The sequence below is a fragment of the Lathyrus oleraceus genome, chromosome 1, assembly GCF_024323335.1.
Source record: "Lathyrus oleraceus cultivar Zhongwan6 chromosome 1, CAAS_Psat_ZW6_1.0, whole genome shotgun sequence".
Taxonomy (NCBI): Eukaryota; Viridiplantae; Streptophyta; class Magnoliopsida; order Fabales; family Fabaceae; genus Lathyrus; species Lathyrus oleraceus.
The window spans coordinates 336,551,084-336,566,137 of NC_066579.1; the positions used below are offsets into that span (position 1 = coordinate 336,551,084).

The 15,054-nt window shown below is 39.3% G+C and overlaps 1 protein-coding gene across 1 annotated transcript; it reads right to left on the reverse strand.

The window, feature by feature from the left end:
• Positions 1-1,263: 1,263 nt before the first annotated feature.
• On the reverse strand, positions 1,264-1,922 carry LOC127105532 (probable microtubule-binding protein TANGLED). The gene has a single exon (XM_051042722.1). It carries the CDS (start codon positions 1,801-1,803, stop codon positions 1,264-1,266), a length of 540 nt encoding a protein of 179 aa, XP_050898679.1. The 5' UTR covers positions 1,804-1,922.
• Positions 1,923-15,054: the final 13,132 nt, after the last annotated feature.

Genomic DNA, 15,054 nt, shown 5'->3' on the forward strand with positions numbered 1-15,054 from the left:
TATAATCGAATCAAATAATCAAAGAATGAAATAATGAAGCATTAAACAATGTATGAGTGTAAGTGCAAAGGAACCGGCTCATTGTAAGAAAGCCCAAGAGTAAGCTATGTGAGGTCGATGACGATGCTTAAAAAGCAATCGACTTACAAGGGTGTAAAAACTGGGCTCGATATTAAATCGAGAAAAATATGATTTTTATAGTTTTAAAATGGTTTTGAATTAAATTAAAATACAACAACTTTACATTATTAACAAAATGAACATATAAGTGTAATAAAGGCATAAACATAAAAAGAAACGAAAATGCTAAAAGAAAAAATAATATAGCTAAAAGAAATAAAATGCCAAAAAATGCCACACATGAGTATTGAACCCACCCCACTCAAGAATATACACACTGCCCTTCTCCACCAGACCACTTATGATCATCTGCTACTGTGATACTATGTTAAATATATAAACCGAGATAAAAAATAAATAAAAAAAGATTAAGGACAATAACAGAAAATAACAGAAAATACTAACATATAAAACCTTTTTATGTTTTTGTTTATTTCTATTAAAACAAATTAAATTAAATAAATTAAAAAAAAATTAAAAAAAAAAGAAAAAAAATAACGAAATGGAGACGACGAAACAGGAACTCGTCTTCCTCTCTTCTCCCCCACCTCACGAACTCAACCTTCCCCAACAATGGTAATCTCACGAACTCGCCCCTCTCGTCCCTCTTATGACATCACCCATCAACGAAACCCTCTCACGCTCTCAAACTCAGCGAATCAAACTCTCTCAACTCTCACAAATATTTTCAATCAACAAGCATATGGGAAGGATAAAGAGAAAGAAAGAGAGGTTCTTACAAAGTGTCGCGGTGGTGGCGGTGAAGGATGCGCAGAAGCTGGCCTCCAGGTAAACGATTTTGGGATTTTTAGGTTTTTTCTCAGATTTTCGCTTCCACCTCTCTCTGTTGTTAATTCCTTTTTTTTTTATTAGGGTTTATAGTCTCTTTTCCGCCTCCGATTTTTGTTGTGCTCATTTTTATTTCTGATTTCTCTTTCTCCTTTTTATCTCCCAGCTTAGGGTTTTGAATCGGTCTTTTCTGTTCAAAAGGAGTGAGTTTGCAAACCCCTTTTGGTGTTCTCAGAGTCCAATTGCCTATTTGATGCTAGGCTAGAAACGGTATCCTAAGCTCATGCTTTCTTCCTTGAACTTTATTTCTATTCCAATTTGGGAATTTTCTGATGTTTTGAATTTTACTGTTGGCTAATTAACCTTTTTTACTGCAGGGAATTGAACTGTTGATGCTGGGCGTTGTTTCAGTCCACTTACAATCCCATCACTCTTCTGTGCAGTTTTCTTGCTTGGCCTTTGAGGAATTGGAGTTTTTGGATCCTCTTTGGAAGGAGTTTGGCAATTAACTGCTGAAACAAGTTCTTTTGCAAATTGACTAGCGTGTAAAATTTCTCCAATGGTTTCTCCTACAAGCATTGCAGGCAATGACATCCTTCTCCAATCACATGTGTTTGGTGTTGAGGGAAACTTTCCCACAGGAGATTTCCTTGTGGAACTATTCTTGATCCTGAGTGATTCTTGCTTGCACCTGAGACTAGTTCTGAGATAACCTCTGGTGCTACGAGGGCTGAGATTGGCCCCTGATACCACCTTGTTTCCACCAGTTACAGTGTACTGTAATTCTTGCAGCCGAGCCATGCATTGATCCACCTTGTTTAGTGTTTCTCTACTGAGAACAGGATTGAGAGCAGCTAAACTTTTCCTCAGTTTTGGTGGGGTTCTTGCAACCATCTTGAGAAAACAAAACCAAACACAAGAGGTGGGTCTCAAATTAGAATTTTCAATTCAATCACTTACACTTTCATTCACCCAACCAAAGATTGGATCCGAACTCACTCTCTCTCTCTCTAACTTGGACCACAAACCCTTTTTTTTTACACATGATAAACCTTGTTGATGTGTATGTCCAAAATGGTTTTTGATTATGGAAGTTGCAGCTGGTGTGCAATCACAGGTGAAGCAGGAGTATGTCATAAAAAGCAAGTCGTTGGCTCCACGATGCAGATGTCCAATGGCTGCTATTAATGATGATGACATGATGAGCTTGATGATTCCATTACAGTTCAGGACAATGGCATGGAGTCTCACAACCTGGAATGCTCCTTATGCTCCATTGTTTCACTGAGCTATTAGCATGAGGGTTGGTGGCATGTCTTGGATCATAGGCCAGTTGCAACAGGTGAAGGATATGCTGTCCCCAAGTCCAATCTGGTCAATGTTGCGGCAGCAGGCAAGGTATTCCTTGATTTTTCATTGTGCTGCAAGCCAAGAGCTTGCATTCAGTGGCTAATCCCAATGTGAGTTTGCACTTGGTGGATACATTTCCATTGTAACATATAGATGTGATAAATGTAGGCATTTCCATCGCCCATAGCTTGGCCTGCAGGTTTGTCATGAAGCTTACAGCAGGCTCAATTTGACTTTGTGAAGGTAAGTGGTCCTTTGAACCTTGATCAATGGCTTAGGTGGTGCATTGCCCCTGTTATGTTTGGGTTGTGACTTGGTTCCATGGCCCGTTGGATTAACCACGCTTTTGGCCTAATGCAGCACTTATGGTTTGACTTGAAAATAAGGATGTGTTTCTTGTTGCAGGTTGCAGTTTCGTGTGGTGATGTTGGTTTTTTGCAAGTTGTGTGCCTTGATGCACTGCTTGCTGCAGAGTTTATTTGGCTTATGGCATGAGGTTTGACAGGTATGGCCTATGGCTTGAGACAGTTGCAGACATTCGTGGCCTTGCTGCAGTTTTGACACATGACTTGGTTTTGGTTTTGTAGGTTCACCTCTGGTTATTCAAGGATCAAAATGGAACATGGAAGGTTATGGTTAGAATATGGATTGTGCTGGCATTTGCTGTTGTTTATCTTGCAGGTCATGGTTGGATGGACAAACAAGCATAGAGCCTTAGCCTTGTAGTGTGGTGCACTGTGAGCAAGGGATGAGCATACTCTTGTGGTGGTGCTGCAGTTGAGGTTAGGCTAGTTGGTTGGGAGTTGGTCTCATGATGCTGTAGCGGTGTATTCGTCGCTATATGATCTATCGATTAAACCATAAGCTAGAGATACATTGAAATTTCGAGTCGCCACCGCACTTTTATTTATCCAAAGGATTGGCTAAAAAGCGAACAAAAGCCTAAGAAGTTTTACACGTAGAAAACTAATAAAAAGATCAGAGATTCTGGGTAAGGGGTAAGTTACGCAATGGGAAGGTGTTAGGCACCCACTACGTCCTAGGTACTCCTAGGGAGCCCTTTTCACACTTGTTGTAATAAATTGTTATTTGTTATGACATAAGTATTGTGCAAACATGATTGGGATGATGAGAAAAGAATATACAAATTAGTTATTTGGTTTGAACGGATGAACCCGTTGCCTACGTACCTTCCATCAAAGGTAAGGATCAAAACGCCGTAGTTCGGCTAAAAGATTTCCAAAAGTTGGTGGATTTGATTTTAAACACAAGCACTGAGGCTTTTCATTATCAATGGGAGAACACTCGACCAAAAAACAACATCCACCATGCGAGGATAGCTTCGACGTACTAGAGGGGTTAGCCCTGTTTTCAGTACGGAAGTCTTACTGTCGACTCACTAAGGATAGGCAAGATTTACATCAACCACAATGATAATTGAAACCTATGGCTAATGCATGAAAAGATTAACAATGGACAAAGCCAAAACAAGTGAATGAGTGAAGTTAATTGATTGTGATTATGAAAATGGAGTCAAAGTATGATTAAGATTGATTCAAAAGAAGTATTATGAAATGAGTTTGAAAAAAAGTCAAGGACTTGGGGTCCAGGTTTTTAGTTAGAAAAGCATGGAGATGTTTGCACAATATCTATGTCAAGTTTGAAATCAAAGTGTGAAAAGGTTTGGGACATAATGAATGAATGGATGGGTATGGAAAGTAAAACTTCTTAGAAGGTTCACTTCTTGAAATCATATAGAAGATGATTCAAGTGTGTCCTTTGGAATGAGCAATGGATAATAACAAACAAACAAGAAAGTCAATAAAAGCGGATATCGGATGCCAATCACTGGGCTTATACCAATCTCCTAAAACAAAACTGGATATCAGAAGCCACTCAATGGTCTTATACTAATCTCCACAGGCAAAGAAATAAAAGGCGGATACCGGATACCAATAGATGGATTTACACCAGTCTCCTAAAACAGAACAGGATATCAGAAGCCACTCAATGGACTTACACTAATCTCCTCAAAAGAAAACAAAGATGAAACATGGAAATCAACTGCCAATCTGTCTGGACTTAGGTTAACTCCACAGTATGGTCCTAGGAAATCCAATGCCACATTACAGGGACTTACAATGGATCCTCACATACAGGAACAAAAGCAACAATATGATCACAGGAATGCAAATGCCAACTTACAGGGACTTATAATTGCAACCTCTCATACAAACAGATGAAACAAACTTATGATCACAGGAAAGCAGATGCCAACTTACAGGGACTTATAACTGCAACCTCACATACAAATCAAACAGATCAAATTATGATCACAGGACAACAGATGCCAACTTACAGGGACTTATAACTGTATCCTCACATACAAACAGATAGAACAAAAGATATGAGTGACCAATGAGGTCTTACACTCTATCCTTCCATATCATAGGAGCAAATGCCAAAGAAATGGACTTACAATTGTCCTCAATGGGTAAGCAACAATGATAGCATCACAAAGATAAATGAGATGATCATGCATTAATGGCAATTGATGATGATGATAAATGCATGAAGCATACAAGCAAACATGTGCATATGAAGTAATCAATCAATCAATGAATATCAAACAGCACACTCTATAGCCAAACAAGGGGGCTCACACAAGAGGGTTTGACTATGAAAGTCCACTGTAATAGGTAAAAAGTTGCTCTTAACCTTGCCATTGAGAGGCTAAGGTGAAGCAGATGAAAAGGAGATGAGGGGTGTGCCTCATTGCTTCTATCCCTGATCAGGGAGAGCATGTAAGAAAGTGTGGGAGCTCAGAAAGATGGAGCTCTTTCCACATTACTGACTCGATTGATCTTGGGTTTTTATCTCAATGCTTCAACCATGTAATGGGAGCAAAGAGAGGACACACTGAATAGTAGGGGATAGGTTGCTTATCCCTTTGATCTACCAATTGCCTTACTTGAAGGACTTTTCCTGCTTGGGACAATTTTAAACACACACAAGCATTGCCTCTTAAGGAGGACTTCAGACAGTTTGCCCGGTCAAATAACAGACCGGGTCTCCAGACTACATGAAGAAGAAGTAATTATACCTCAAAGCAAATTGCTAAATAGCAAAGCAAAGCAAGTTCAAAGAACTTAAGCAACTAAAGTACCTGAAAAAGTCAAACCAATTAGTAAACAGTTCAACAGTTAAAAACAAAAGGAATGGATAAACAGTCCACACAGAGGGACCAAGGTGCATAGCACAAGACTCAAGTCACATGAGTCAACCTACAAAACAAAGGTTAGCACATGATATATAATCAAACTCAATCAAATTTGAATGATCTTTGAGGCATTGGTGCTTAACCTGAAACATTAACTCAATTGTAAGCTCAAAAGACCACTAGGACTAGCCTAGGGTCAAAGATGAAAGAAAAGGTCAAAACAGCAAAGAAAAGTCAACCCAATTCAAGGTCAAACATTTAAGAAGCTATCTCAATTGGATCCACACTCATATCATGCATCAATGTCATTTTATAGGCCAAAGAAGTCAAAACATGGCAAAATGAAGCACACAGGAGGTCAACAGCAAGACCAAGCTCAAAGGCAACCATAATCAATTCCAAAAATTATGAAATAATTCATACTCAATCACAATCCATAACATAGCATGCATATGAAATTTCAGCTCAATTGGATCATGGGAAGATAGTCAAGTAAAATCAGGAAGTCAACACAATTTCAAGTATGCACAATGAAGGTCAACAATCATGGGTCAACTTCAAAAAAATCATAACAAATTAGAAACAGATGAGAAATGGATGGGATTAACACCAATGCAAAGCTCAAGATGTCTAGTATGCACATATGAAATTTCATGATCATACAATAAGATATGAGAATTTCACAAAGGATTTGGCAACATGTATCACATAAAGTCAACAATTGACTAGGCAGGGAAGAAAATTCTCAAACAAATTGGAAACAGCATGATTAAATCCAAGAAAAATCACACACAAACTAGACATGTAAGAGATCATTCGTGCAAAATTTCAAGTTATTTGGAAGCCAGGAAGCAAGTTAACAAAATTCATGAAAATGCACACTCATGTTGTGACACCAAATGTAACCTTTAACTTCAAAAAATCATATCACACAAACCACAAATTATAAATGCACAAACTTTATACCAAAATGAAGATGAATGAGTCTAGTTTCACCACAAAAAATTTCAGGGGCAATGGATACATTCTCATCATTTCACAAAGGTTTTGGCACAAGGTATCAATTGAGCATACATGTTAAGAAAACTCATACCATTAGAAATCCAGCCACACAAAAATTAATTAAAAATCAGGACAAAATAGTAGACATTCATGTGATCATCATGCAAAAAATTTCAGGATTTTTGGATTTAATTTGAGTGAGAAAAGGATTTTTGAAGATGAGTGAATAATTGTAACAACATGAGCAACATAACATGGCAAACAAGTCAAACATAGTCAGCGCATGGCATTTTTGTAATTAAGCAACTCACTTAACAAAACTCTGCGTTTTGGCCAAACCAGCGAAATGTTGTGATTGGCTGTTGCCCAATGAAACAGTGCACGGGCCAATGACATTCAAATTTTCTGGGTTTTAAAACCCTAGGGTTTATGCAGCAACAGCCATGGCAAAATGCATTCACTTTCATGCAACCATCATAAACAACATCAAATAAACAGCAGGGCATTGGCAAACAGCATCATGCAACATTAAGCAACAAAACCAAACAACAGTTCATGCAAATTCTGGAAATACTAGGGTTTCAAAAGCAACAGCATGATCATCATCATCTTCAAACATTCGAAATTTTCAAGATGCCCAGAAATCCATGGCAAGCATATCAATAGCATCATCAGACATCCAGCAACAAGAATATAGCATCAAATTTCAATAAATCATTGCAAGCATGGCAAATCGATGGAAAACACATTTGTACACAAAAATGAAAACTCAGATTTAACACAGCATAGTCAACCATTTAGCATGATTCAAGTTGCAATGACATGAGAATACAAAGAACTACAAGAAACATATCATGATTTGGAGAAAGAGGAGATTCGAAAACTTACTTGGTTTTGAAGAAAAAGTGAATCAGTGGTTGTTTGATGCTGTTGTGCCGAAACAGATGGCCCTTATGCTTGGCAATGTTGAATGCTTGAAGAAAACCAGCTCAGTGATGCTTAGAACCTTGCAAATCTAGATCCACCATTGGAGATCCATGATGAAAACAGAGCAATGAAGAGGCTGCACAGGTGGGGTTTGATGATTCAAGAGGGTTCCAAATGTTGTCCAAGTGAAGCAAGAGCCAAGGGTTGCTCGAGGGTTTTGAGGGTTTGCTCAGAAAAATTTCAAATGCCAAAATGCAAGAATGAGAGAGTGAGGAAATCTGGTCGAGGGAGGCTGTGATTCTCTTAGTCTCTAGGGTTGCAAAATGTCAGAAATGAACTTAAATATGTCTGTTTAAAGTTGGTTTAAGACATGCTAAGCTGGTTTTGTTTTAATGAGATCATTTGCAAAAATTGCTAATTTTGACACAAGTGTAAATGGAGGTATATGGCTGCACGAATTGGGCTTGGTACAGGCTGCATATGACCAATCTTCTTGCTGTTTTTGGCCTGTACATAAATTGCTAACCTTGCTTTTACTTAATGAAGCCAATTGCAAAATTAACAAGTTTGCACCTTTTGGTCAAAATGGTAGCATGGTGATAGCATGAACACAAACTTGGACTTGGAGCATGTTGCAAATACCATATGAAACAAATCCCAATTGGCCAAAGTGAGAAAAAAATCAAAGAATCAAAAAGTCAACTATTGGTCAAACTTGATTTTTAAATGAAATAGGTCAAAAAATGCCATTTTGATTGGCAAGGTTTTGGTTCATGAAATTTATATTTTTGGAAAGAGGAGGAAAAATGTGGTTTGTAGGAAAGAAACCCCACCAAATTTGGCCTTACGGTTCATGAGATATGGCTTGTTGAAGTTCATAAATTTTTGAAATTGAATTGATCATATCTTGACAACCACACATGGGATTTGAGAGTTCTTGGACTTTTTGAAAATGGGAGAACAAGATCTTCAACTTTCATGTTGGGCAAAAATTCATTTGAAGCTTGTATCATGATGTAAGTTTAAGATCAAGAAGTTTCCATTTTTGGCAGTTGAAATTACAGGTCCACTTTCTATTTTGGGAAATTTTCTGTTTTTACTTCAAATTCTTCCATGATGAGGTTTGACATGATATATGAGACTTGTATAGGTATGAATGAGCTCCTTTAAAACAATTATATCCATCAAATCACTGATTAAATCCACAGTTGACCAAGTTTGACTTTTCTGTTGACTTTTCTAGGGTTTTGGATGATTGAAGCATTTCTGATGAATTCCAAACCCTGATTCCTTGAGAACTTGATTTCAAATGATGTCCCAAGTTATATGAACCTTTGATTATTGATCATGGTGCCCAAATTCTGCAAGAATGGCCACCATCCACTGCTTTGACTGACTGTTGACTGTCTTTGACCTAATTGCTGATAATTGCTTCAACTGCAAGCAACAAGGTTAGCATGACAATATTTTTGTACTTTTTGGTTAATAAACATATGAAAGGCAAAGATATACAAATGCCAGGCATGCTTGGTGATCAAGAAACAACCCACAAGGCAATCTACCCACTAGGAGGGGAACTAGGGCATGCAATGATCCTTGAGGCCATGATATGATATGATATGGGCCATGAGGGATCTTAGGGCCCAAAATTGGGGTCTTACAGATGCCCCTATTTAAGGTCATTCTAGCCGGAGAAGTGAAGTTTAGAAATCTTCATCTCGACGCGGTAGAATGGGCTTAAATAACAGTAATGAGACAAATTTTGGTCCCTAAGAGACCTCATGATGCGAATGTATGTATGCAAAAGACACAAATTCTGTGGGGAATATGATTCACACAGAAGAAAAGACGATCCATCGGAGTAATACACTCACCAGGAACAGAGATTCTAACAAGACTCTAATTGGGGATAATAAAAGAAAAAGAAATGTGTGAACAAGACACGACTCCAAACTGGGGAAAAACAAAACTGACACAGCGTGAACAAGACACGACTCTGATTAGAAAAACAGAAAAACAGACTGGAGAACTCACTGGGGAGTGAAGGACTCACACTGGGAAAAGAATTCCCAAAGGAAAATAAATCCATTGGAAAGACACAAGCTGACTCCTGGGGAGAAGCAACAAAAAGTTCCACTGAGGGAAGCAGCAAAGAAAAGAGATGTTACCAGGTATAAGGGTAACAAAAATCAGGAAAATCTGACTCCACAGGGGGACCGAGGTCACAATAGGGAGCAGAAAGGAGGGAACACCAAGGATACCGGTTACTGGGTATATAATAGGTGACCGACCAAAGCGTGAATTGGATTTCACTTCCAATACACTCATCATCCTGAAGAGAGCTAGAAAAGCAAACTTGTTTAGGATGGATATTCAATTCCACAAGGGATATGAATCTTACTCTGAGGGGAAAGCAACAAAGGATTGACCCAAGAGTGAACGAGACATATTATTCATTACCGGCAGACCGTGAATAATATACTCGAAAGGAAAATTATCCTGAACCGGTTACTGGGTTGTTTATAGGATAAAAATCCGAAGACGTGAATTGGTTTTCACTTCCAAAACACTCATCATCCAAAACACAAACTGGTTAAAGGATGGACATTCGAATCCATAACGGGAAAACGAATCTTACTCAACTGGGGACACAAACCCAAAGAGTGCATGAGATATAATATCCATTACCGGCAGACCGTGGATAAGATACTCGCATGAGATATATTATCTATTACCGTCAGAACGTAGATAATAAACTCGCATGGTAAGAAACATCAGAGATACCGGTTACTGGGTATATAATAGATGATCTACCGAAAACGTGAATTGGATTCCACTTCCAAAACACTCATCATCCAAAACACATACTGGTTAAAGGATGGATATTCGATTCTACAAAGAATACGAATCTTGCTCAGCTGGGGAAATCAACAAAGGACTCCAACTAAAGAGCGCATGAGACATATTATTCATTACCGGCAGACCGTGAATAATACACTCGCATGACATATATTATCTATTACCGTCAGAACGTAGATAATATACTCGAAAGGAAAAGACACCAGAGATACCGGTTACTGGGTATATAATAGGTGACTATCCAAAACAGAGAGACGATCGATACCAAGCATCCGGGTAAACGAAAGACAACTCAAAGGATAAATTGCAAGCATCCGGCAATTATCCGACAACAAAGAAATATTCGACTCCGCAAAGGGAAATAACGAATCTTACTCGACTGGGGAAACACAAAAGGCTTCGACTGAAGAGTGCATGAGATATATTATTCATTACCGGCAGACCGTGAATAATATACTCGCATGGAAGATTATCCACAACCGGTTACTGGGTTAATAAAGGATAAATCAACCGAAAAGAAAGGCATCGGGATACCAAACTAGGTATATAATGATGACCAATCAAAAGGGAGCAACAGACATTACCAACAAGAGGGTAAATGAAAGGCGAACTGCTGAGGATAAATTGCAAGCATCCGGCAATTATCGACAGAAGACTAGTTGGGGATGCACTGGTAAACAACCAATGATCCGGGGAACAAATCACTAGCATACGGTGAAAAGACCCACTGGGGATAAAATTGCTAGCATACGGCAATTATCCACAAAAGACTTGCTAGGGACATAAGTGCTGATCTGAGCAACTTATACAAGCAAAGGAAAATCATCATCAAATATTGAATGAAGATAACCACATAATTAGGGTTTACATCTACCGAATACGGGGTAGAAGACCAACAACTCCGCGTGGGGATAGAACAAATCACAAATCCGCACGGGAAACAAGATAAGGTTGATAATAAACCACAAACTGCTGGAGAGCAGGAAAATAGGATTTACAACTACCGGGTAGTAGGTAGAAAACCAAAAACTCTGGCTGGAGAATAAAAGGTGTATAACCACAAATTCTGTCAAGAAAGCCAGGAAAGATAGGACTTACAACTACCGGTTATGAGGGTAGAGGCCCAAAAACATTCCGCTGGGGAACAACCCGCTGGGAAACACAAGACATTTGACAAATAGCCAATTCGGGAATGATCCGAAAAGACGGACTGAATCAAGACACGTCCTAATGAGGATGTAACTCAAATAGGAAAATCCATCCCAATATATGTGTTGGGAGGAAACGGAAGAAACCATCATCCACGAGGGTATATCTCAGTGGGGAACTGCAGAAGGAAAGACAAACATTTTCTGCTTATGGGGTTGACTCTATATGGAGAGATTTTAAACACCCGACATCTGCTTGGGGAGATCTGTAAAGAGATCTATATTACCATAGCAGGAGACACGACAAACAAAGGATACATGGCGAGAAATGCGACATGAATATCTGAATGTTTTATGAATATGCATGAACATGCGTGATTTATGTTTGATGAATGCTGACAAAACAGACAATTCTAACACAACAGGTTCAGGAACCAGACGTCCGGTACTATACTTCCAGGGGAACAACCAGCTGGAAAGCCAATATGCGGAGATCCATATGCTGTCAAGCAAAGATCTGCGAGTACTGCTGAAGAAGCAGAGAACCAAAGATATCAGGAAACAACCCGATCAGGGTACAGAAAGTCACAACGGGCAAGAGCCACCAAGACGAATCTGTAGGGGAACAAGAGAAGTCCCAAAATATCTGCAGGGGATCCCAGTGTCAACTGAGAAACAAAAAGTGCGTAAGCACAAGCACAAACTGCTGTAGAAGCAAATCCACATAACTCCGCTGGAGAACAACCCACTGAGGGAGAATGATATCATCCAGGTAGAATCTAACTGCATAAGCAACTCTACTGGGGGAAAACTGTCGGCTACTCTCTTGGGAACAAGCCACTGAGGGAGGACAGATCAAACAAGTAGATTCTGGAACGAACCACTCCACTTGGGGAGAATATACAAAGCAAACTGATCACAACAAGTAGATTCTGCAATACAAGCCACTCTACTGGGGATCACAAACAGTCAGGAAATTAATCCGTTCTCTGGAGGCAAAAGCCATCATCCGACCATACCGGGGATTGAAGGAGTATTCAACAGGCAAAACTGCCGCAACAAACACTCTGCAGACTAAGCTGAGGGAAAGATGGATGCAATACTGGGATATCAACCCAATCAACCACTGAGTAGGAAAATAAATCCTGCTCTGCTTGAAGAGAAAAACTCTGATGGAGAGATAGCAACAATTCCGCAGACGACTTCGCCGGGGAAAGGGTAAAGTACCGGGTATCAAACCGCTGACTTACCGAGTCTTCAAAGAAACTGATCGTGCTGAGGAAACAGACAAATCCTGCTGGCACACTGCATGGGGAAAAGAGGTAACAACTCTCCTCGCGAATCCGATGGGGATATCAATAACAGCTCTGCTCGCGACTCCGAGGGGAGTACCAATCAATCAGTTATATTCATGACTGCGCTGAGGAGACAAATAAAGTCTGGGGCATACAACCTACCGGAGAAAGTGACGGGGCACCAAGATGACAAACCATCAACCACCGAAACTTCTATAAGGAAACACCCATGCTGGGAAAACTGCTGCTGGAGAAAACAAAGTCTTCAACAGTAAACCACTTGCGACTGTACTGGGGAACAAACCCCAACAATAACTTTGTTTGAGGAACAGCCTCAACAAAGATCTGAAGAAAGAAGATACAACCAAACCAGGAATATGAACCAATGTCTTACCTGTTGGGAATCATGCCACCCTCGGGAGAGCACTGAGATATTCTTTGAGTATCCTTTCAATCTTGTGAATGTTCACTTTGTTTAAAACAAAAAATTTTGAAAAATTTGATTTGTTTAAAACAATGACATTTTATCAATTTAAAACATGCAAAACATTTGTTGAATTGAAACAAATAAGAGTGCAAATAATCAGATAAAAAAGCTCAAATTGATTTGATAGAATGGTAGCCTGCAAATGGCAAGACTCCATAGATCTGTACAAATTTGAAATCAGTGATATATATTGGAAGAGGGCTACATTGAACATAATGATCCTTTCTCTACCAATTTGAATCTCGATGTATCCGGAGCTTCGGTTGACGACGAATCGAGAATCTTCTGACGAAATGACGACTGATGAACAGAAAGTCTTGTCAGGATGCAGTTACTTGCCAAATCCCTAATTTTTGCCTAGATTGCCCCAGAGTGAGGTACTCAATCTAGCGGGATGCAAATATTCTTTTTTCAAAGTCTCTAATTTTTGCCTGGATTACCCTTGCGGGTTCTCCACCGAGACGCTCATTTTTGCCTAAGCCGCCCTTTCGGGTTTTCAACTTAGCGAGCAATTCTGTTTTTTTCATTTTTTTTTTTTTTTTTTTTCATATACTTTTTTTTTAGGCAAAGTATCTCTTGACTGCATCTGAATTCACAGGACGAGTGAAATCCTCCCCATCCATTGTTGTAAGCATCAAAGCACCGCCTGAAAAGGCTCTCTTAACAACATATGGACCCTCGTAGTTTGGAGTCCACTTGCCCCTGGAATCGGGCGCGAAAGACAAAACTTTCTTGAGCACGAGGTCACCTTCTCGGAACACACGAGGCTTGACCTTCTTGTCGAATGCTTTCTTCATTCTCTGCTGATATAGCTGACCATGACACATGGCAGTTAATCGCTTCTCTTCAATCAAATTCAACTGGTCGTAACGACTCTGAATCCATTCAGCATCAGTCAACTAGGGACTTGAGGGTATAATTTTCTTTTTTCCCTTGGAAAAATTTTGAAAAAATTTTCCTGGTTTTTTTTTTTTTGATTTTTCTTCTTTTTTCACCCTCTTCTTTTTTTTTTTTTTTTTTTTTTTGCCCCAGTTTGACTGGTTTGCTGATTCTCATGATACAGCTGAATGAGCTTCCTTTCGTGCTCAAGAAGGCGGGTAATCTCATCAGGAATCCCCTTCAACATCATCTTCCTCTGCCTCAGATACAAGGACTTCAAGATTGGGAGATGGCGTTGGATCATTATGTTCAATGGGTTTAGAAATCCCTGCATAATGATTCTGGATAATGAAAAGCTTTTGAGTTTTAAACAAGCAAATCAGTTATGCAGATGAAAAAGCTGTTCTTTGTTTTTCATGGTTTTTTGTGATCACTGATTTCATGCAAAAGCAAAAAGTGAAAACAAATGGAAAAACAAATGTTTAACAATGCATTAATTGAATGAAAACATCATTGTATTAAATGCTGCCAACAATGTCATCACTTCTCCTTTTGGCATGGGAGAAGGGTTTTTCACAAAGTGAACAAATCACGCTGATTTATGAATGACCGTAGGAACATCCACAGCGACCCAATTATGGCAGACACCACCAGGAATGATGAAATTGTTCAGATCTTCTGCATCTTCTTCTAAGATAGCAGCAGCTTCTTCTTCAGGTTGATCAGCATGGATGAATCCTCCACTCGTGAACAAACCTTTCTCATTAAGTGCCCCAGAACAGTAGCCAATACCAGCTCGGGATCGGTTAACCAGGAATAAATCCATCAACAGGAATAAATCCATCAACAGGAATAAATCCATCAACAGGAATAAATCCATTAAAAGCACTTAGTCTGGCAAAATCCTCCTCGAGTTCACAGTTCTCTTGCTCAGGATGATCCATCAATCTGGCAGAGTTGGCTCTGGTAAAATACCGG